This window comes from Rhinopithecus bieti, unplaced genomic scaffold (assembly GCF_001698545.2).
Source record: "Rhinopithecus bieti isolate Rb0 unplaced genomic scaffold, ASM169854v2 scaffold_3763, whole genome shotgun sequence".
NCBI classification, from domain to species: Eukaryota; Metazoa; Chordata; class Mammalia; order Primates; family Cercopithecidae; genus Rhinopithecus; species Rhinopithecus bieti.
The window spans coordinates 1,576,487-1,597,167 of NW_016804379.1; the positions used below are offsets into that span (position 1 = coordinate 1,576,487).

General features: G+C 47.0%; 1 protein-coding gene across 5 annotated transcripts in view; it reads left to right on the top strand.

Annotated features, from left to right (window-relative positions):
* CD247 (CD247 molecule) overlaps nt 1-20,681 on the top strand; it is a 92,982-nt gene that overhangs the window by 52,027 nt on the left and 20,274 nt on the right. Inside the window, exon 1 of one of the 5 annotated variants that reach the window (XM_017867607.1) lies at nt 15,430-16,029. The exons of 2 other annotated variants lie outside the window; for them this stretch is intronic. In XM_017867607.1, the coding sequence (XP_017723096.1) occupies nt 15,948-16,029 (82 nt within the window). In that variant the 5' untranslated portion in view covers nt 15,430-15,947. Of the gene's footprint in view, nt 1-15,429; nt 16,030-18,297; nt 18,389-20,681 lie in introns of those variants that run through there. 2 more of the 5 variants (XM_017867608.1, XM_017867611.1) reach the window with 2 other exon arrangements.

Genomic DNA, 20,681 nt, shown 5'->3' on the forward strand with positions numbered 1-20,681 from the left:
AAAGTATTCAGGGTGGAAATACCAGCCCTTCCCAGGGGTCTGGTGAGTTCCTGAGATGAGCCTGGTGATCTGAGCTCTCTATGTAAGTCACTGAGTGTAACTGAAGGAAGAAGACTCTAAACCAGGTCCTGCTGGGCTACCAGGAGGCTGACTTTGAGGCGTCTTCGAATTAGACTGATTGATGGTCTCTCCATGTCTGGAAGAGGTGTTTTGGCTTCATGTCAGAGCTCCCATCAGAGAGGCCTGAGCTATGAGAGGTTTGAAAAATGATTCAGAAGAAAAAATTGACTCTGTTCAATAATAAATTATAACAATGCTTTGTATTTATAGAGCATCCTTCAACTGAGGGAGCTCTAAGTTCTTTATGGGCATTAACTTGCCTTTCTCACAATAGAGAAAATATAATTTTGTCAATTCAATATTTGTGTATCTTTTTTCTTTCCTTTTACTGGGGGAGGAGGATAGCTATTACAGGGATGTTTTCTTATATTAATTTGGAGGCAATAAATCTTCCCCTCATTTTTTTTTTTTTTTTTTTTATTGGAAATGTTTTCTCATTGGATATCACATAAGGAATTAAAAATAAATAGCTACGCCTAAAATGTATGTGTATGTGCATTTATATGTCAGTGTGAGTGTAGTATCTTCATAAATATTTAATTTTTATGGTCTAAGCCTTCTCCCTCAGTTTTCATGAGCTCGAATTTATTAGCCACTGAACACTGAAGCTATTATTATTTGCTTTTTCGCCTAAATGATTTAAAAGTCAATTATGAATTGGCTAAGGGGATTGGAGAACTCTGGCATGTAATATGCCTCTCATGCTTCTATTTGTTACCAAATGTCTAGAATGAGAAAGTGTCCATGATGGGAAATAGCCCACAGAAGTACCATACCGTTATTAAAGTGACCAGACGGAGGCCCTAGGTCACTGGCATATGAACAACTGTGCTGGGGTTCGTGTGGGTGGGTTAGGAGGCTGGGGAGAGCATGACGGGGGATGTGCAGACAGACAAATAAATCCGATAATAAAGCAGAAGCTTAGAACTGTCCAAAATGATGACTGAAAGCCAGCAGCCCAAGGAGAGGCTGCTCTTAACAGCCAGCTCCCAACACTTAGGGCTGTGCTCTGCACCAACCTGCCCTAGTGTCCTGGGGAGGGAACGTAAACATTTCAGTGCTTTCTATTTAACTGCAAAGTGCTCATCTTCTGAGTCACCGAGGCAAAGAAGCAGGCTGGAAGGTAGTAATAATCCAATCCAACAGAATGATCTGTTGAACAGAAAATCCCCTTTGGAATTTGTGTCCTTGGAACATTCCAAATGGTTTTCAGGTGGGAAAGCGAGGCACAGTGTCATGAGTCAGGGTGACTCTGCGTTTGCATGAAGGGCGGCAGAAAAGCAGATTAACCTTGAAATTAGCCAGGAGCGAATGGCAAATCTTTGTTAACAAGCTTGGAGAACACGATAAATTTTAAAAGGGCACCAAAATGAGTATCTGTAATAAATCTTCTGTTGCCTCCTGGTTCAGGTCTGGGACTGAAAACGATAAAGTACTTCTAGAACAGGAGGTGGGCCTCCTGAAGCCTTTGCACATTAACTAACTAATCAAGGGGCTCCAGCCTGTTGGGCTCACATTGGCTGGCATTTACTCACTTGACTCCTTACAGGCCCGGCTCTTGAAAACTGAAATTGCTACATGGTACTCATGACACACACGTATGTATATATGTGCATATGAAAATACATTTGCATAGGTACTATCCATATGTATATACACACATACACACATGTTTTTCCTCATAAGGGTTAAATTTTATTTTCAGTATTCGGTTGACTCTTAAAACTGAGGGGAGCCAGACGCGGTGGCTCAAGCCTGTAATCCCAGCACTTTGGGAGGCCGAGACAGGCAGATCACGAGGTCAGGAGATTGAGACCATCCTGGCTAACACGGTGAAACCCTGTCTCTACTAAAAAAATACAAAAAACTAGCCAGGCGAGGTGGCAGGCGCCTGTAGTACCAGCTACTCAGGAGGCTGAGGCAGGAGAATGGTGTAAACCCAGCAGGCGGAGCTTGCAGTGAGCTGAGATCCGGCCACTGTACTCCAGCCTGGGCGACAGAGCCAGACTCCGTATAAAAAAAAAAAAAAAAAAAAAAAAAAAAAACTGAGGGGAAAATTGGGGATAAAAGCAGGACAAGGCAATAATTATTCTGTAGCTTATCTCAAAATGGAAATTTCCCTGATAACATTAGTTCTAAATTCTAATATTAAAAAAAGGCTACCGTGGTATAATATTAAAATGGACTTAAATTTAATACACAAAACATCTAGCAGCTTGGATCAGTACAAACTGATTTTTTTCTAAAGGCTGTCAGAGTTAACTGGCAAATAGTCAGAAAACTGTGAAAGAGGGAGGAATTCTTCTGTTTGTGCATTTGTTTGATTCTAGATACTTCTGAGTGCTGTGATTGGTAGTAATACTGAGATCTGTGCTGAGCCTCGAACTCCAAAGCTGCAACTCAAGTCCCTGATGAAGTTAATTAAGTCTGAGTCTTGGGCTCTGCAGCTAGTTGATGCCAGAATAAATCTAACGTGTTGTCAGCAGACTGAACCAGAAGAGCAAAGCTCCAAAGAGGAATTTCTATGCAGTAAATATCACTTAAATTCCTCTCAAAGTTGGAGCTGGTGTCAAAGTCCAGAAAAGCAATATTCCCTGGCAACTGCTGTCAGGAGTGTGTGCATGCGTCTGGCCATGCATCATCTGAACACTCAAATTAGCAGAGGAGAAAGATAGTGAGTTAATATCACCCAGTTGACTGCTCAAAGAACTGCTTTAACTGTAGCCAGAGAAATATGGAGAGGGCATGGCCAGTCATCAATGACCTCCAAATGACTAGATGCTCAGAAGTTTCTGGCAGCCTAGGCTAGATAAATAATTCCTGCTGCTATGAAATAAATAAATTCCCCCAAATAATTCAGGGAAACAAATTCTTTCACTTCCCAGTCGCTGAGCTACAAGAAACTAGAGAAACACTACAGGTGAAGAAGAAAGGGGCTGGGTGCAGTGGTTCATGCCTGTAATCCCGGCACTTTGGGAGGCCTAGGCAGATGGATCACCTGAGGTCAGGAGTTCGAGACCAGCCTGGCCAACATGGTGAAACCTCGTCTCTACTAAAAATACACACAAAAAATTAGCCAGGCCTGATGGCGGGAGCCTGTAATCCAGCTACTCGGGAGGCTGAGGCAGGAGAATCACTTGAACCTGGGAGGCGGAGGTTGTAGCGAGCCGAGATCGCCACTGCATTCCAGCAGCCTGGGCAACAGAATGGGACTCTGTCTCAAAAAAAAAAGGAAGGTGGAAGGCATCTATGAGCGACTTTGTATCTCACTGATCTCTGGTTTACAAGGGACTGGCCACCGGCGGCAGGTTGGCCTAGCAGGGTGGGTGGCGGGGAGCGCCTTCTCCAACAACTCTGTGTGTGAGGCTTGTAAACACATGATTCTGTGTCTGGATAGGTCTTTGAAAGAGAAGAAAGGAGGTGGGGAAGGAAGGAAAGAAAGAAACATATGGACAGGAAGATTGAGTATTGGAGGGAGAAGAGAAAAAGCAAGAGATAGTGAAACCAATAAAAAGGAAATAAATGTAAAATGGAGAGAGAGGGGAAGAAAGAGCTGGAATAACACTACATGGCTCTCTAAAGGGTGCTGCGGTTTTTTTGTTGTTGTTGTTTTTTTGTTGTTGTTTTTGTTTTTGTTTTTTTACAGAGCACACACTGCAGATAAATAGTGCAATCTTGGGGCCTTTTCAGTAACTGTACTTCTATTCTTCTTTCCCTTTGCTTTTGTCTAATTAAAAGTGTTTGCCTTGAAAACAGAGACAATTGAAGTTTCAAGTTAGTGTTGTTATCTTCTGTCCCCAGGCATTTCAGAGCTAGAACAACTACAGGCAAAATTCTCCTTTTTGTACCCCTCTTCTTCTACTCACTCCTGTTTCCCTAGCTTTCTACTTTTAGAATAAGAGTGGGGGCTGAGAATGATAAAATAGCTTTTGAGAGTTCAAGAGATACTGGCCCCTGTTTTAGGAGCCAGCATCCTTGTCCAAAGCAGGAAGCAGCCAGTCCTGAGTTTGAGGGAAGCTTCTCCCCACAGAGTTTCCTTAGGGGACGATTTCTGAGCCATTCTTGGAGGAAGCAGCCCCCAGAGATGTTCAGAACTGGAACTAAATCCATCTTCCCCTAAAGAAAAACAGAGGTTTTTAGGAACCCATCACTCGGCAGGGAGGCCTCTGTATTTGGAGCCAAGTGTTTGGGGAAACAAACAAGCCACCTTCAGTCAGCCTGAGTTGGAAACGCAGGAAAACCGCATCTTCATGCTGGACTTCGGTGCAATCCCAAGGTGATTTTAGTTCAAGGAGAGTGGCATCTGCTTGGGGGAAATTAGAAACTTCTTATTTCCATTTATAAATTAGGCTTCACAAAGGAAGAGAACTTGAAAACAGTTTTATTGTTGTCCACTGAAAAGGCAATTACTTCCAGCCACAACTGGCACATTCTGTGGTAAAACTAGCACAATCAAACACACAACACATTCCACCACAGGGGCATCTTTTTGAGGCTGTTATTAAAGGCATGTGTCTTATTAGCCGGGGTCAGGATTTCTGGGATGTTTTATTGTCTCAAGAAATGAGAAGGCCATTTCCAGGACTGTGTGCTTCTTAAGACAGCAAACAAAACATGAAAAACAAACAAACCTCCTTTTCTTTGTCACCATTTCTCTGACCATCCCCTGTAAATGTGTAGGACATAGTACTCATAGAAAAAGGAAAATTCATTAGCCGAATGAATCACTGATTTAAATTCAGGCCATAGGTTGACATTCTCCTTAATTTAATAGTTTTAGAGAATTAATCTATGTAGATCCAGATCAAATTCTAACCAATCATTGCAATGGGGTCTTTTTTCTTTAATGTTCAAAGTTAATTTTGCTCCACAAAACAATGACTCTTTGGTGCCCAACTAATAAATTAGCACAGTTCAGTTCAAGTTCCCACTAAATTGGAGGCTGAAATGCAGGATCAAGAGAAAGGAGATGCAAGTTACAAATCTGGATTCTAAATATCCCAGCAGACTAACTCCATGAAACCATCTTTTATTTTTTGTGAATAAGTGTATGTGTGTTAGCCTCCCTCTCCCTTTCTCCTTTTAAAGAAAGAAATGATGACTTTTTCAGGTCCCTGCTTCCAGATATGAGGGGCTTTAGGTATTTGAAGTCAGAAGGGAGGCAGGAATGAGCACTACTAATTGGGTGCATCCCGGTGTGCTAATATAAAAGACAGCCAATGTAAGCGTGGGTTTGCTGTCTGTACCTGGCCTGCCTGGAGATTAAGAAAGGCTTGCTAGCCCCAGGCCATAGGTCACGTTGCAGACTTGACTGCAATTCCCTGGACGATTCCTGCACCAGAACAGATAGTGTGACTTGCTATGCTAAATAGCTGAGAGCAACCCATGTTAAGTGGCAATGCAGAAAAGTCACACAGGGAACCCAGGAAGGGTTCCTGGGATGGCCCAGCAACTGTCCATCCTCCAGAGAGAGCTGGACCAAGCAAAAGAAGCAGTCCCCAAAGTCTTAGGGCCAGCACTGCCAGGTAACCTGCCACCCAAGACTATCTGAGGAGACAGGCAGTGAGGCTATCAAGAGTAAAGGTGGAAGAGCAAGCACAGATGATGGAGAAGAAAATAAGGCTGGTGGGAGGGAATTAGGGAGGAAAATGCAAGGAAGAGACAACTGAGAGAAAAACCAGAGGGAAGGAGTGTATCAGCCTGAAGACGGGATGACGAAGGAGAAGGGGAGGAGGAGGGCTGGAAGGGCTTCAGACCTGCAGGGAGGGAGGGCAGACTTCTCCAGGGGGTGGGAGAATCGCCCTGGCCCCCTTTTACTGCTCCCATTCTTTGGACATTGTAGAGAGAACTCAGGTGGGGGAAGTGGCCCAGCGGGGGGAACCCTGGCACACCTCTCCGAGCAGCGAGCAGGGATCTGCCCCCAAAAGGAACAGTTCTCCTCCTTTTCTGGTTTAGACCAGGGCAGGCCGCCTGTGCAGTTCTCTCCCTTGAGTTCTCGTGTATGTAGATACACTCGTTTAAACACAGGCTCCTACACATGCAGAGACGCCTAGGTCCCCAACCTGGGTTGTGACTTCTGTGTCGAGGAGAGCCATAGGAGGCACAGCTTTGCCAGCATTCCTGCCCATTGCTGCGGCCTGTTCCCTAAACCACACTGGTCTGGCTTCGTTGCTGGACTCACTGTGTGGCCCACAAAGACCTCTTCTATAGTCACAGGGCCCCAATGGCATGGGGTTTCAGGGATGCTGGCTGGTAACCCAAGAGCAACCCTAAATCCCAACTTAGTCCATGTCCTCGAATATCAAAGGAGAATGTGAAACCCTGAGTGGGAAGAGGAGCCTCCTAAGCTTGAAGAGAGCCAGGTGGGGAGAGGGCCTGGGCTCCACACAGGTTGGGCACCAGCTAGCCTGTGATGGTGGCCAAGTCCCATGAGACACCACACTAAATATTCAGCTTGCCTCCTGTGGGCATCCTATACTCTGTGAATTGGTCAGAACCAATCTTTAATCCAGCATCATATCAGGCATATTTCTCTCCTGAGGTGTGTGCCCGAAGAATGCAAAGTGATTTAGATATTCATTGACCTAAAGTGCAACTAAGGTTTGGAGGTGGGGGTCACAGAAGGGAGGTTAATACAAGGCATCAAAAATGTACTTTGACTATTTTGTCTTTTTTATTTTTATTATTATTATTATTTTGAGCCTGTCACCCAGGATGGAGTGCAATGTCGTGATCTCGGCTCACTGCAACCTCTGCCTCCCGGGTTCAAGCAATTCTCCTGCCTCAGCCTCCTGAGTAGCTGGGACTACAGGCACCCACCACCACGCCTGGCTAATTTTTGTATTTCTGGTAGAGACGGGGTTTTACCATATTGGCCAGGGTGGTCTTGAACTCCTGTCTTTGTTATCCGCCTGCCTGGGTCTCCTAAAGTGCTGGGCTTACAGGCGTGAGCCACCACACCTGATTGACTATTTTCTCTTATTTCAAAATTATATATTCTTACATCCTATAAAGCTTGGAAAATAAGGGAAAGCATAAAGAAAATTTAAATCAGCCATAGTTTCACAAACCAGAGATGAAACCACTGCTAACAGTTGCTGTAATTTCTTTCAGTCTCTTTTCTACAGTGAAACCTGTATTTCTAGCTGTCTACACATAGTATAAATCTAGATTTAGAACAAGCAGAAATAGCTCTAGGGTGCTGCTGATGCTGCCCTTGGCTCTGATAGTGGATCTCATTTATCCCTGGGTCCAGGTGAGAGGTCCTGAGGACCCACATTATGGGACAACAGAGAGAGAAAGAGAAGAGGTAGCATGCCTGGGGGCGGCCCAGGCTGAGTTTGGAAGCCGCAAGGTGAGCTCCCTCCCATGGGAGAAAGCTGCCACGGGAGGCGCCAGCCCAGCAGTCTGGCTCTCAGCCCATGATCGCCCACGTCCCCAGCATGTCCCCAGTGTGGCAGCTGCAGGCGAGGCAGGCTTTGTGGGGCCTTTGATCCACGCAAAGTACGTCATAGGCGAATGCTCACAGCGCGTGGGCTGGGCACATCGAGGGTTGCCAAACTGACAAACACACCTCCAGGAAAGCCTTTTGGCTCTGGCTGGGCTTCATTCTGGCTACCTGGACAGCATGGCCTGAATAGGAGACTTGCAAATGTGTGTGCCCTGTCCCCCTGGTGTCTCCCAGCCCAGACTCAGGAGCTCAGAAATAACTCCCTGAGAGTTGAAAAATGAGAACACACGGACACAAGGCAGGGAACATCACATACCAGGGCCTCTTGTGGGGTGGGGGTGCTGGTGGAGGGATAGCATTAGGAGAAATATCGAATGTAAATGACGAGCTGATGGGTGCAGGATACATGGCACACGTATACCTATGTATCAAACCTGCACGTTGTGCACATGTACCCTAGAACTTAAAGTATAATTTTTTAAAAAAGAAGAAATAACTCCCCAAGGTCATGGGAGTAGTTAGTAGAGGGGCATGGGGTCTGCTGAGAAGCTGGCTCTCCTTTCTGCACCTTTCGGCACACGGGGCAGATTTTTCTGAAGCACAGGTATATTGCCCTTCAACATCTGAGACATACGGCTCTTGGTCATAATCTTATTTCTTTTTTATTTTTATTTTTTAAGACAGGGTCTCGCTCTGTCACTCAGGCTGGAGTGCGGTGATGTGATCTTGGCTCACTGCAGCCTGGACCTCTTTGGGCTCAGGTGATCCTCCCACCTCAGCTTCCCAAGTAGCTGGGACTATAGGTGTGCACCACCAAACCCAGATAATTTTTCTATTTTTTGTAGACACGGGATTTTGCCATGTTGCCCAGGCTGGTCTCACACCCCTGGGTTCAAGCCATCCTCCCACCTCAGCCTTCCAAAGTGCTGGGATTACAGGCGTGAGGCACCACACCTGGCCCATAATCTTATTTTTGTCAAACTTTCAGAGGATTAGGGAGGCAGAGTAGAAAACACACGAATGATGCCAGGAAGCCCGCCATGGGTTCAGCCCCAAAGACAAGAATTCGGGGAGAACCGACCTGACTTGATCATTAAAATTCATTAAACCCTTATGATTGCTACTGCATGGTGGTTAGCTGGGGAGCGAAGAGTTAAAGAAGGATAAAAGATATCCCAGACTTTGTGGAATTCTCAATTTTTAATGGAGACAGACCTGTCACCAAATAATTAGTGAAAAATGTGCCAAGAACTACAGAGCATCTAAAAGTTAGAAATATTACCATAAACTTACTTTTAAATCGAACTTTAGCCACATTTTCCAATAATATGCTCATGTTTTTCTTCAACCTTCACACACCTTTTCGGGAAGTATTCTAAACTGTTTTTTTTTTTTTTTTTTTTTTTTTAGAGCGGAGTCTCGCTCTATCGGCCGCCAGCAGCTGGAGTGCAGTGGCCGGATGTCTCCAGCTACCACTTGAAAAGCTCCGCCTCCCGGTTTTACGCCATCTTCCTCCCTGCCATCAGCTCCCGAGTACGCTGGGACTACCAGGCGCCCGCCGCCTCGCCCGGCTGTTTTTTGTATTTTTTAGTAGAGAAGGGGTTTTCACGCAGGATGGTCCTCGATCCTCCTGACCTCGTGATCCGCCCGTCCTCGGCCTCCCAAAGTGCTGGGATGTACAGGCTTGAGCCCACCGCGCCCGGCCAAGTTCTCTTAAATTTAAAGCAAGTCCAGTTGTTAATCGTAAAAAAGGTACAAGAGGCCCCAGGGCACCAGTGGCTCAAGCCCTATAATCCGAACAGAAATAAAAAACGCACTTTGAGAGGCTACAGGCGGGCGGATCACCTGAAGCTCAGGAGGTTGAGACCAACTGGCCACCATGGCAAAATCCTGTCTCTACTAAAAATACAAAAAATTAGCCGTGGTGTGGCTGATGGTGCGCATGCATCCCAGGGTACTCAGGAGGCTGAGGCAGGAGAATAGCTTCGGAACCCAGCGACGATGGAGGTTGAGTGGCTGTGATCACGCCACTGCACTCCTGCCTGCGTGATAGGGCAAAGCGACGTTGTCTCAAAAACAACAAAAAAACGTACAAGAAAAAAGCCAGAAGAAAGTCTAGTGCTATTTCTTGAACTTTTACAGAAAAATTAACCATTGGACCCATCTTCTTTTTTTCTTTTTTTTTTGATCTTATTGAGATTTTTTTTTATTTGTATTTTTTATTATACTTTAAGTTCTAGGGTACCCTGTGCGATAACGTGCAGCGTTTGTTACATACTGTATACTTGCTGCCATGTTGGTGTGCTGCACCTGGACCCATTTCTTTGACATTTAGAGGTACTTCACCTGAAAAGGTATCTAAGAGTTACAGAAAAACTATTGAACTATATTATTTGCGAAAATATAACTAATATACTGTTTAAGCAACTAAATTTCTCCCCATGATTTTTTTTTTTTTTTTTTTTTTTGAGACTTGGTTTCATTTTGTCACCAAGGCTGGAGTGCAGCAGCACGATCTGGGCTCACTGCAACCTCCCCCTCCCAGCTTCAAGCAATTCTTGTGCCTCAACCTCCTGAGTAGCTGGGATAACAGGTGCACACCACAACGCTCAGCTAACTAATTGTTTTTGTATTTTTAGTAGAGACAGGGTTTCACCATGTTGGCCAGGCTGGTCTCAAACTCCTGGCCTCAAGTGATCCGCCTGCCTCAGCCTCCCAAAGTGCTGGGATTTACAGGCGTGAGCCACCACTCCCAGCCAGTTTCTCCATGATTCTTGACTTTTAGGTCACTCCGTAGAACAGAAACAGATGCCCATTGTGAAGGTTCAGTGAGCCAAGACTGCACCACTGCACTGCAGCCTGGACAAGGGAGTGAGACTCTGTCTCAAAAAAAAAAAAAAAAACAAAAAGAAAGAAAGAAAAGAAAGAAACAGATGCCCATCCAAGGGAAATGAATTTTGCTGAAAGTAGTGCAGTTTTCCCAGAGAAAGTAACATTTGAGCCGAACCTTGAAAGATGAGTAAAAGTTTGTCAAGCTGAAAAATTTCATCGTAATAGGAGTTGAACACAGGGTCATTATGAGCAGTTGGCTGGTCCCCCCTAGAAGGCTGGCAGCCCCTTTCAGGTGAACCTCCAGTCTGTTCTTTATTCAGGCACCAGTAGGACTCTGTGCTGGGTGGCATTCCTGTCCCAGCAGGGGCTAGGCCTGAGTCACACGCAGGGCAGGGGCCTGGTCACAGCCTGGGACCTCACCTGAGAAAGACCTGTGAGAAAACATCCCAATCCCACTCATTCCTGCCCACACCAGGGCCAGCCACATCGGGACAGCAGGGACGGTGAAGAGCGTGTTTGGGAATGTGACACTCTGTGGTGGCTGCTTGTTAGGAAATCCTAAGTAGCTTTCTCCTGATGACTAGCCTGAACACTGGATCGCTGAGCGGGGCACAGTTGGAAGGAATCAGAAATTACTGTATTAACACCAGTATTTTGGAGGCACAGAAACCAGGGGTGAAGGAACTTCCCTAAGGTTACACACTTTAGGTGATAGCACTGGTGTAGGCTCCCATAAAAATGTTCTCTCAGGTCTCTTCCAACTCATAGGTTCTTGGAAATGTAAGGGGCAAAATTCATTCATTTTATGGCATTAATGACCACTAATCAATCAATCATTCTCTCAATTATCCGAGCAATTGTATAATTACTGAGTGCTAGTGATGCCCACAACTGGGCTTCTTACAGTCCTGCAGTGGTAGAAACAAAGGAACTAGAAATCATGGTGTTTATACCTTGGAGCAACCTGCAATCTAGTTGCATAGGAAATAACCCATTTGACACAATGAGAGTAACAAAAACAACAAATGCAATTGTCATTGGAATGGGCTGGAGCTCTGGGAGAAGGAATCCTTAGGGGAAGATGAAAGCTGAGAAAGGCTTGGAGACCATCAGTGGAGAAGAAGGGAAAGGGCAGTATCTGGATGGAGGGCTCTGGGCAATATTTAGGAAAACTCAAGAGCGCCTGCCCAGGAACAGACCGACAGACAAGCGTGTGCTCCCTCCTGAACTCACAGGCTTACTAAGGCTCAGCTCACAGCAGGGCTCCCCTTCCAGGCTTTGCAGGTGATATGGTTCCTTCTTCATCCAGGATAGCTCCAGTGAAGGATGGACAGAGGCAAGATTCTAGCTCCATTCCGGCTTCAATGTGTCCTTGTTCTTTTCTCCTTTGCTAGTCATTCTGGTCTGTTTGGGAACTGGACTTGTTGTCTTTGGCCAGCTAACCTCTAACCCTGCCAGGGGGACTAAGCATGCTACAGAGTGCCCAGGTCCCCCACCTCCCACTTCCATAGAGCCCTGAGCAAACCACTCAGTCTCTAAATGGCCCAGAGCAGCTTGTGGCTCCATTTCAGAAGCAAAAGCACCTCTGAGAATGTGCGAATGCAGCCTGAGACCCCCACCGTGCCAGCTCCTAGCCCTAAAGCAGGCTGGTACCTCACACTGCTTTCGGAATCTTCCAAGACACTGTGGGTGTGAGGTCTTCCAGGCAGACACCAGCACCCACCACGCTGGTCCTCAGAAAACGACTGGAGGTAGAGAAAGCAGGGCTGGAAAGAGAGGAAGAAATTTCAGGACTGTCCTCATTAGCATATTCTAAACGAAGCAGATCTTCAGGCAGCCGTGTTAGGTAAGATGTCCCTGTAAGAGTACACGTTAACATGGCAAAATTTGAGGAATGAACATTAGATGGCCATGCAGTGTCAAAGTCAGGGCTCGCTTGGGTGCTTCTCTGACAGAAGAGACAGAGTGTGGCACCAGTAGTCCCTGTTGGGTTCTGTGTCTACAGCAGAGAGCTTTGGGGCTGCCCTCCCTCACAGAGCAGGCTTTCTGCAAATGCTCAGGTAGGGCTGGGTATATTCGTAGAATCTTCCAGACCCATCCAACCTAGAAGGTGGTGGTCCCCGAAGAGCGGTGGTGTACATGAGAAGCTGGGGGAACGTGTGACAAGGCAGACCCCTGGGCCAGCCTTCAGAGAGTCTCGTTCACCTGCTCTGGAAATACCGCAGAGGACTTGGCCTCTTGCTGTGAGTTAAGAGGAAAGAAACCCCTCTCACTCTAGAACTACCTTTTTCTGTCTCAATCACCTTTTTTCCTGTCTTTTAAAAATTTCCAAAAGTCTCTGCATCTGTAGTTTTCATAAGTACTTTGTCATGCAACCTGGTTAGCTCAAGCCAGAGACAACCAGAAACAGCTCTATCAGTGGTTGTCAACGCGGCCACTTCCCTCGGAACCGTGGCCCCTCATTCCTGCAGTTGGGTGGGAGCCAACACAGCCCCAGGCACAGGCAGTGTGGGCATGGATTCCCGGAGCTCCACACAGGAATGTCCCACTCTAGAGGGGAAGGTAAAATTCGGTGCTCTCCATGCACTGGGTATGTGTGCCAGGAAAGCCCTGAAACTTTTGCTCACAGGGCTCAAAATGAAAGCAGCTGTTGATTCTGAGAGTGGCAGGTTTGACGACATTTGGAGTCCCCCTGTGTGAGAACAGAGAGACCCCTGGCGCTTCCTCGCTGCTACCTGAGGAAGGGGGAGGAGGCTGGGGGTGGGGAGGCCCAGCCTCACAGGGTTGCGTCTCTCCGGGGCTTCCTGAGGAGGCAGCGCCGACCTTCCCAGCCTGGAGGGCCAGCCGGAGCCAGGCCGGATCCTGGCCACTGTGCCTACCACCGAAGGCAGGCTTCAGGCCAGGTCCTCTCCTTGCCTCTCGGGGGGACGCTGGTGTCGGGCTCCTTTGATATCTAAAAACCAGACCCTCAGCCCCCAGCGCCCAAGCCCGGCGCAGATCCACGGCCTGGCCTCTCAGCGCGGGGCCTGGGGCGGGCGCGGTTCGGGGGCAAGGGACCGCAAGTGGGGGCGGGCGGCAGCGTGTGAGCAGCTCAGATGGGAGATCACGCGCGATAACCCGGGCCCTGGATGGCAGCGTTCGACAGGAAACCTCGAGTGAGGAGCCAGCTGGGGGCCGGCGGGGCGGGGCTGCTGCTCCAGTAACCGCACGAGAGCCGCGGCTGGCGGCAACACGGGGCTGGGAGCCCACCCTGGCTGCACGGGGAGGAAGGGCCGGAGGTTCCTTCCCAGGCCCAGCCTCCTCTCTGTCTTGCGGAGGGCGTCCTTCACGGGTGTGGTTTGTGACTTTGGGACGGCGGTCCCGGCCGCCTGGGCTTTGGGCGTGGTGGGAGAGCTGCCCAGCCCGCAGCACAACCGGCGTGGCTTTGACCGGGGAGGGACCCGACCCCGAGCCGGACGCGGGGAGGCCAGGGCGGAGGGGCGGCGTGAGCGTGGCTCGGCAGGCTCAGGCTCGTCTCTTTAAAATCCCAGTGAAATGTTCATCTGTAGCGTATCGGTGACGGTTTTAAAATCCAAGCGGCATTTCCTCTCGCAGTCTCCGAAAAACTCGGTGCAGTGGGCAACGGCTTGGCGGGGCGTCTTCCTGTGCCTTGCGCCCAGGCGGGCGACCCGCAGCGGGAGGGGCACAGGCGCGGGCACCGAGGGGCAGAGGCCTGGTCCCGGCTCGGGGAGCTCCGGGCGGAGGCGGCTCGGGCTAGCAGATGGATGCACGGGTTTCTGCTGGGGAAGCTGCAGGGGCCCCAGGAGCTCTGAGGAGGCGCCCTCAACAGCCTGGGGCCGGCGGGACGGCTTCCAGAGCCAGGGCGACCAGCGAGGGCGGCAGGCGCGGCCCTCCTGGCTCCCCCTCCGCCGCTGTCCTCCCTTGCGTTGCCCAGGCAGCCTGAGCTCCTGAGGCCCAGAGGGTCTCCAGCTTACAGTTGCAGTGGGGCTGATACGATGGATCGGAAAACCGCTTTCATCTCACTGGTCTGCTGGTGAAAGCATCTCGTCCCTACAGCATTGGATAATAACAATAGTGATCATGCTATTTACCAGCAGTAGTTGGTTTTTTGTGTTCATATATAAATGTAACCATATTCACCAAATACCATTATCGTGAAAGTTTCTGTATAGCTGAGGTCCTTCTAAACCCCGGCAGGTCATCACCAGAAATGTACTGAGCCAGGGCTGGGGGCGAAGCGCTATCTTCTATGCCTCCACTTTCTGCCCTGCCAGAATCTTGCCGCATACACCTCCTTTGATTTAAGGGTTCATGTTATTTGTTTTTGTTTTGGTTGTTTAGTATTATAAATATTATATACTATCATAGTTAGAGTTTCAAACACCACAAAAAGGTGTAAGGTGGAAAATAAGTGAAATTCACCCAGCCTCCCCCTCCCCTGGCTCTTCTGCAGAGTAACCGCGGATGACACTTTTGTGTGTGTGGCCCTCCAGATATACATATATTTTAACCTGTTTTGCTTGTTGTAAAATAATATAACATAAAATTTACCATTTTCATTTTTAAGTGTCATTCAGTGGCATGAAGTACATTCACAATATTATACAATCATCACCACTATCCATTTCCAGAACATTTTCACCATCCCAAACAGAAACTCCATCTAGATGTATTTTTATGTATATATACATATATATGCAGCTTACATAGTGTTTTTTTCATACACAAATATCTAGAGCTTGCTTTTTTTTTTTTTTTTTTGAGGCAGGGTCTCACTCAGTTGCCCAGGTTGGAGGGCATGGCATGATCACAGCTCACAGCAGCCTCCACCTCTTGGGCTCAGGCAATCCTCCCACCTAAGCCTCCAGAGGAGCTGGGGCTGCAGGTGTGTGCCACCACACCCAGCTAATTTTGTTATTGTTATTATTTGCAGAGATGGGTCTTGCTATGTCTCAAACTCCTGAGCTCAAGCGATCCTCCAGCTTCAGCCTAAAGTGCTAGGATTACAGGCATGAGCCACTGCAGCTGGCCACCTTTTAAAAAACCTGATTATCTTGAAGATCTTTCATGGTGGCACACGTAGAATTATCTGTTGTGTGTGTTTTTTTTAACGGTTATATATGAATACACCAAAATTTATCAGGTTCCCAGTTGATGGACGTTTACATTATTTTCTCTGTGTGCTGAGAGTTTATCCTCAGAAAAAATTAAATTCTCAGAGAAATGGCAAAATCCTGCCTGGAATTTTGACATAAGAGGTTTGCTTGAAAGTAGATTTTTTTGAAGTGGTGCTAATTTTCAAGAGCAAAACAAGAGTGTGCTGTGTGAGAAAGAACAAAGGCCCGGCAAGACGTGGCCTCTTGTCCAGGCTCTGACACATGAGCTGTGTGACTGCGGGAGAGTCACTTCAACTCCCTGACCTTCAGTCTCTTTATCTGCAAAGTGGAGCAAATAAGATCTGCCCAGCTTACCTCACTCAGTTGTTGTTAGGATCAAATGAAATAAAAAATATAAAAGGGTTTTGTAAACTGACAGTGTGGAGCAAATGTTTGGTAAGACCATGATGTTACAGCATCAGTTCCTGGAGTCAGCCAGAGAAAGCTACATGTCCAAGCTGGCATCAGGAGGTAAGAGTAAGTGTCTTTCTCTCTGTATATCTATAATATCTATATATATATATACACACACACACACGTTGCTCTCTATGTGTATATATACACATGCATACGTATATGTTTGTATTGTTCTATTTATGTGTGTATATATACACATATGTACGCAAGTGTGTGTTTGTGTGTATCTTATACTCTATGTGCCTGGCATATAGCAAGTGCTGTCTGCTAACCTGAGAGACTTGTCTGCTGGCTTGGGGGGCTGTGGGTGGAATGAGCGGAGGGAACTGAAACATATAACCTGCTCACCAAAGGAGGTCACTTGCCTGTCGTTTACTCCCAGAGCGTGACTGCAGGCATCGTCCCTCCCTCGTGTTTCCTTAGAGCTCTGTGCCCCTCTCTAGTGGGATGATCCGTTTCCTTGCCCACCTGTCTGCTTGACTGGGAGGCTACATCTATGTCTGTCACCTCCACCCTCACTACCAGCACAGTGTGTGTGTGACATTTTCTCCTAGTAAGGATGGCCACCACATGACCTCTCGTGAGGCGTCTCTCCTTGGCTTGTAGGTGGCCGTCTCTTCATGTCTTTACATCGTCTTCACGGTGTCTTCCCTCTCTACATGCCTGTGTCCTAATCTCATCTTTTTATTTATTTGTTCTTTTTAATAGAGTCTTGCTCTCTCGCCTAGGCTGGAGTGCAGTGGCACAGTCTTGGCTCACTGCAGCCTCCGCCTCCTGGGTTCAAGGGATTCTCCTGCCTCAGCCTCCTGAATAGCTGGGACTACAGGTGTGTACCACCATGCCTGGCTAATTTTTTATATTTTTAGTAGAGATGTCTGGTTTTTGTTTTGGTTTGGTTTGTTTTTTTCTGAGATGGAGTTTCGCTCTTGTTGCCCAGGCTGGAGTGCAATGGCATGATCTCGGCTCGCTGCAACCTCTGCCTCCCAGGTTCAAGCAATTCTCCTGCCTCAGCCTTCTAAGTAGCTGGGTTTACAAGCCCCTACCACCACATCTGGCTAATTCTTTTGTATTTTCAGTAGAGACCGGGTTTCACCATGTTGGCCAGGCTTGTCTCAAACTCCTGGCCTCAGGTGATCCGCCCACCTCAGCCTCCAGAGTGCTGGGATTACAGGCGTGAGCCACCGCTCCCAGCCGAGATGGGGTTTACCATGTTGGTCAGGCTGGTCTCGAACTCTGACCTCAGGTGATCTACCTACCTCGGCCTCCCAAAGTGCTGGGATTACAGGCATGAGCCGCCTCGCCCAACCTAATCTTGTCTTCTTATAAGGACACCAGTCATATTGGATCAGGGCACACACTAATGACCTTATTTTAACTTAGTGACCTCTTTCAAGACCTTTTCTTCAAATACAGTTACATTCTGAGGTATTGGGAGTTAGGATTTCAACATAAGAATTTCAGGGGACAAAATTTAGCCCATAACAGAAACTGAGGTTTAGTGATTATTATGTGTTAATGGATGAGGAAGGAACAAAAGAGTGAATGGGTTTCACACCTTCAGGACAAACAACCACTTTCTGGATGGTTTGTGGGGCAAGAGTAGGAAGAGCTTGGTTTTGGGGGCCAGGGGAAGAAGAGATGAAGATGACTACGTATGGCTGAATGCAGGCAGATAATGGAGGCTGGCAGTATAGCCTGGATTTTAGGGCTGATTTGAAGCCTGTCCTGGGGCTTGCCAGGGCATCTCCAGCTAGACTAGGGGCCCAAGGCAGCTGTGAACCTTGCCTTGTTCCAACTGGCTTTAATTTTTTTCTTTGAAATGTTATTACCATATTTTAAATAAAAAGATAATGTGTCCTTGCCAAAAGAGAAAAGCCTGCAACTGTTGCCTATCTCATTCAGAGTAAAAGCCACTGGTCAAGGAAGTTCTACCTAACACCCCCACCCGCTTGTCGCCCTCTTTCCTGGTCTCCTAGAACTTCCCCTCATTCATGCTACCCTGGCTACACCCCTCCTTGCCTCTGACCACCTGTGAAAACCAGGAGCCATCTCTTTGTCACTTCGTACTTTCATTTCCTTGGCTAGCATTAAGACTGAATGTCTTTTTTTTTTTTTTGAGACAGATGCTCGCTCTGTCACCCAGGCAGGATTGCAGTGGCTCGATCTCAGCTCACTGCAACCTCTGCCTCCTGGGTTTAAGCGATTCTCCTGCCTCAGCCTCGTGAGTAGCTGGGACTACAGGCGCCTGCCACCATGCCTGACTAATTTTTGTATTTTTAGTAGAGATGGGGTTTCACCATATTGGCTAGACTGGTCTTGAACTCCTGACCTAGTGATCTGCTCACCTCGGCCTCCCAAAGTGCTGCGATTACTGACATGAGCCACTGTGCCTGTTGTGTCTTTTTACATGTTCGTAAGTAATCTGCTTTTCTGTCTCTGAGAATTGCCTATTTATATCTTTTGCTGATATATCTCTTGGACTATTAGTTTTAGCTTTCATTTTCAAAGTATTATTATTTATTAACTTTTTTTTTTTTTTTGAGACAGGGTCTCACTCTGTAACCCAGGCTGGAGTGCAGTGACGCAATCAGGGCTCACTGCAGTTTTGACCTCCTTGGGCTCAAGTGATCCTCGCACCTCAGCCTCCTGAGTAGCTGGGACTAAGGCATGCACCATCATGCCCAGCTAATTTTTTATTTTTTGTGGAGGCAGGGTCTTGCCATGTTGCCCAGGCTGGTCTCTTAACTCCTTGGCTCAAGCAGTCCTGCCAGCTCGGCCTCCCCACGTGTTGGGATTACAGGCCTGAGCCACCGTATCTGGCCCATTTTTCAAGCTATTAATGATTGAATTCCAAACCTGTAAAAAGCTTTAGGAATGAAGCTATTTATCTCAGAATTATTTACAATAGTGAAAAATTGGAAACAAATGACCACCAATGGGGAATGGTTATGTAGATAGTGGAAAGCTTATTAGGCAACCATTAAAAAGGATATTTATTAATGGTAAAATGACAAAGTAACATGAAATACACATATATGAAGTAACATGAAGTCTTAGATTATAACATAATACTAAATGAAAACAATGATTCTCCAGGAAATTTTTTTTTTTTTTTTTGAGATGGAGTCCCTCTCTGTCACCCAGGCTGGCATGTAATGATGCGATCTTGGCTCACTGCAGCCTCTGCCTTCCAAGTTGAAGTGGTTCTCCTGCCTTAGCCTCCCAAGTAGTTGGGATAACAGGCATGTGCCACCATGCCCGGCTAATTTTCATACTTTTAGTAGAGATAGGGTTTCACCATGTTGGCCAGGCTGGTCTCAAACTCCTGACCTCAGGCAATCCGCCCGCCTTGGCCTCCCAAAGTACTGGGATTACAGGCGTGAGCCACTGCACCTGGCCGGGAAAAAATTTTTGTGTAAAATGATTACAGTTTATAAATAAAGACTTTGGACGGCCATCTGCCATCATATTAATAATGGCTGTGTTTGAAAGTGGTATTATGGGCAACTTTGATTTTTTCCTACTTTTCTGCACTTTTATATTAAGTTGATTTACTTGAAAATAAAAAGAAAAATGATCACAAGGGCTTGGCTCGGTGGCTCACGCCTGTAATCCCAGCACTTTGGGAGGCCAAGGCAGGTGGATCACCTGAGGTCAGGAGTTCGAGACCAGCCTGGCCAACATGGTGAAACCCCGTCTCTACTAAAAATACAAAAAATTAGCCAGGCATGGTGTCAGGTCCCTGTAATCATAGCTGCCTGGGAGGCCGAGGCAGGAGAATCGCTTGAACCTGGGAGGCGGAGGTTGCAGCGAGCCAAGATCATGCTATTGCACTCCAGCCTGGGGAACAAAGTGAGACTCTGTCTCAATTAAAAAACAAAACAAAACAAAACAGAAAAGAAAAATGATCACAAAGTATCACTCAAAACATAACAACTTTAATGGAAATAAAAATACAAGAAGGGAAACATTTGCTCATAATGTGCTACCCCTAAGAAACCACACAGCCCTGTTCTTCCCTCTTCCCTTGGAACCCTTGTCTATAGGAATACATAATTTGTAGGTGGTTTTGAACAAACGATCCAATTTTATAATGAAACATGAATATTTGAAATCTAACACTGAGGAGAGAATTAAGGAGGCTGTGGCAATTTTTTAAAATTTATTTATTTATTTATTTTTTTAGACAGAGTCTCACTCTATCACCCAGGCTGGAGTGCAGTGGCGCAATCTCAGCTCGCTGCAACCTCCGCCTCCCGGGTTCAAGTGATTCTCTTGCCTCAGCATCTCGAGTAGCTGGTATTACAGGTGCCCGCCACCACGCCTGGCTAATTTTTTTTGTATTTTTAGTAGAGACGTGGTTTCACCATGTTGGCCAGGCTGGTAGCAAATTAAACAGAGTAGTAAAACATTGTATGGTGCCACTAAATTATCTGGAGTTGTTCCACAGGTCAGGGTGATTGAGGTATCTCCAGTGGGTCATTGCTATGAGCACTGGGCAGTGTGAGTCCTGGCCTCACATTTGGTAGCAGGCCATCTGTATCTATCAGCCCCCCAGGCCTCTCAGCCCTCAATGAAAGAAAGCTAATTGTAGAGTCAAGAATATGACCTGCTATAACGGTTCGATCCTCGGAGAAGGAAGGACTCCACAGCCTGGTGAGGACCCCTCTCCCCAGCTCTGAGGATCAGCAAGTCATTCAAGGGCA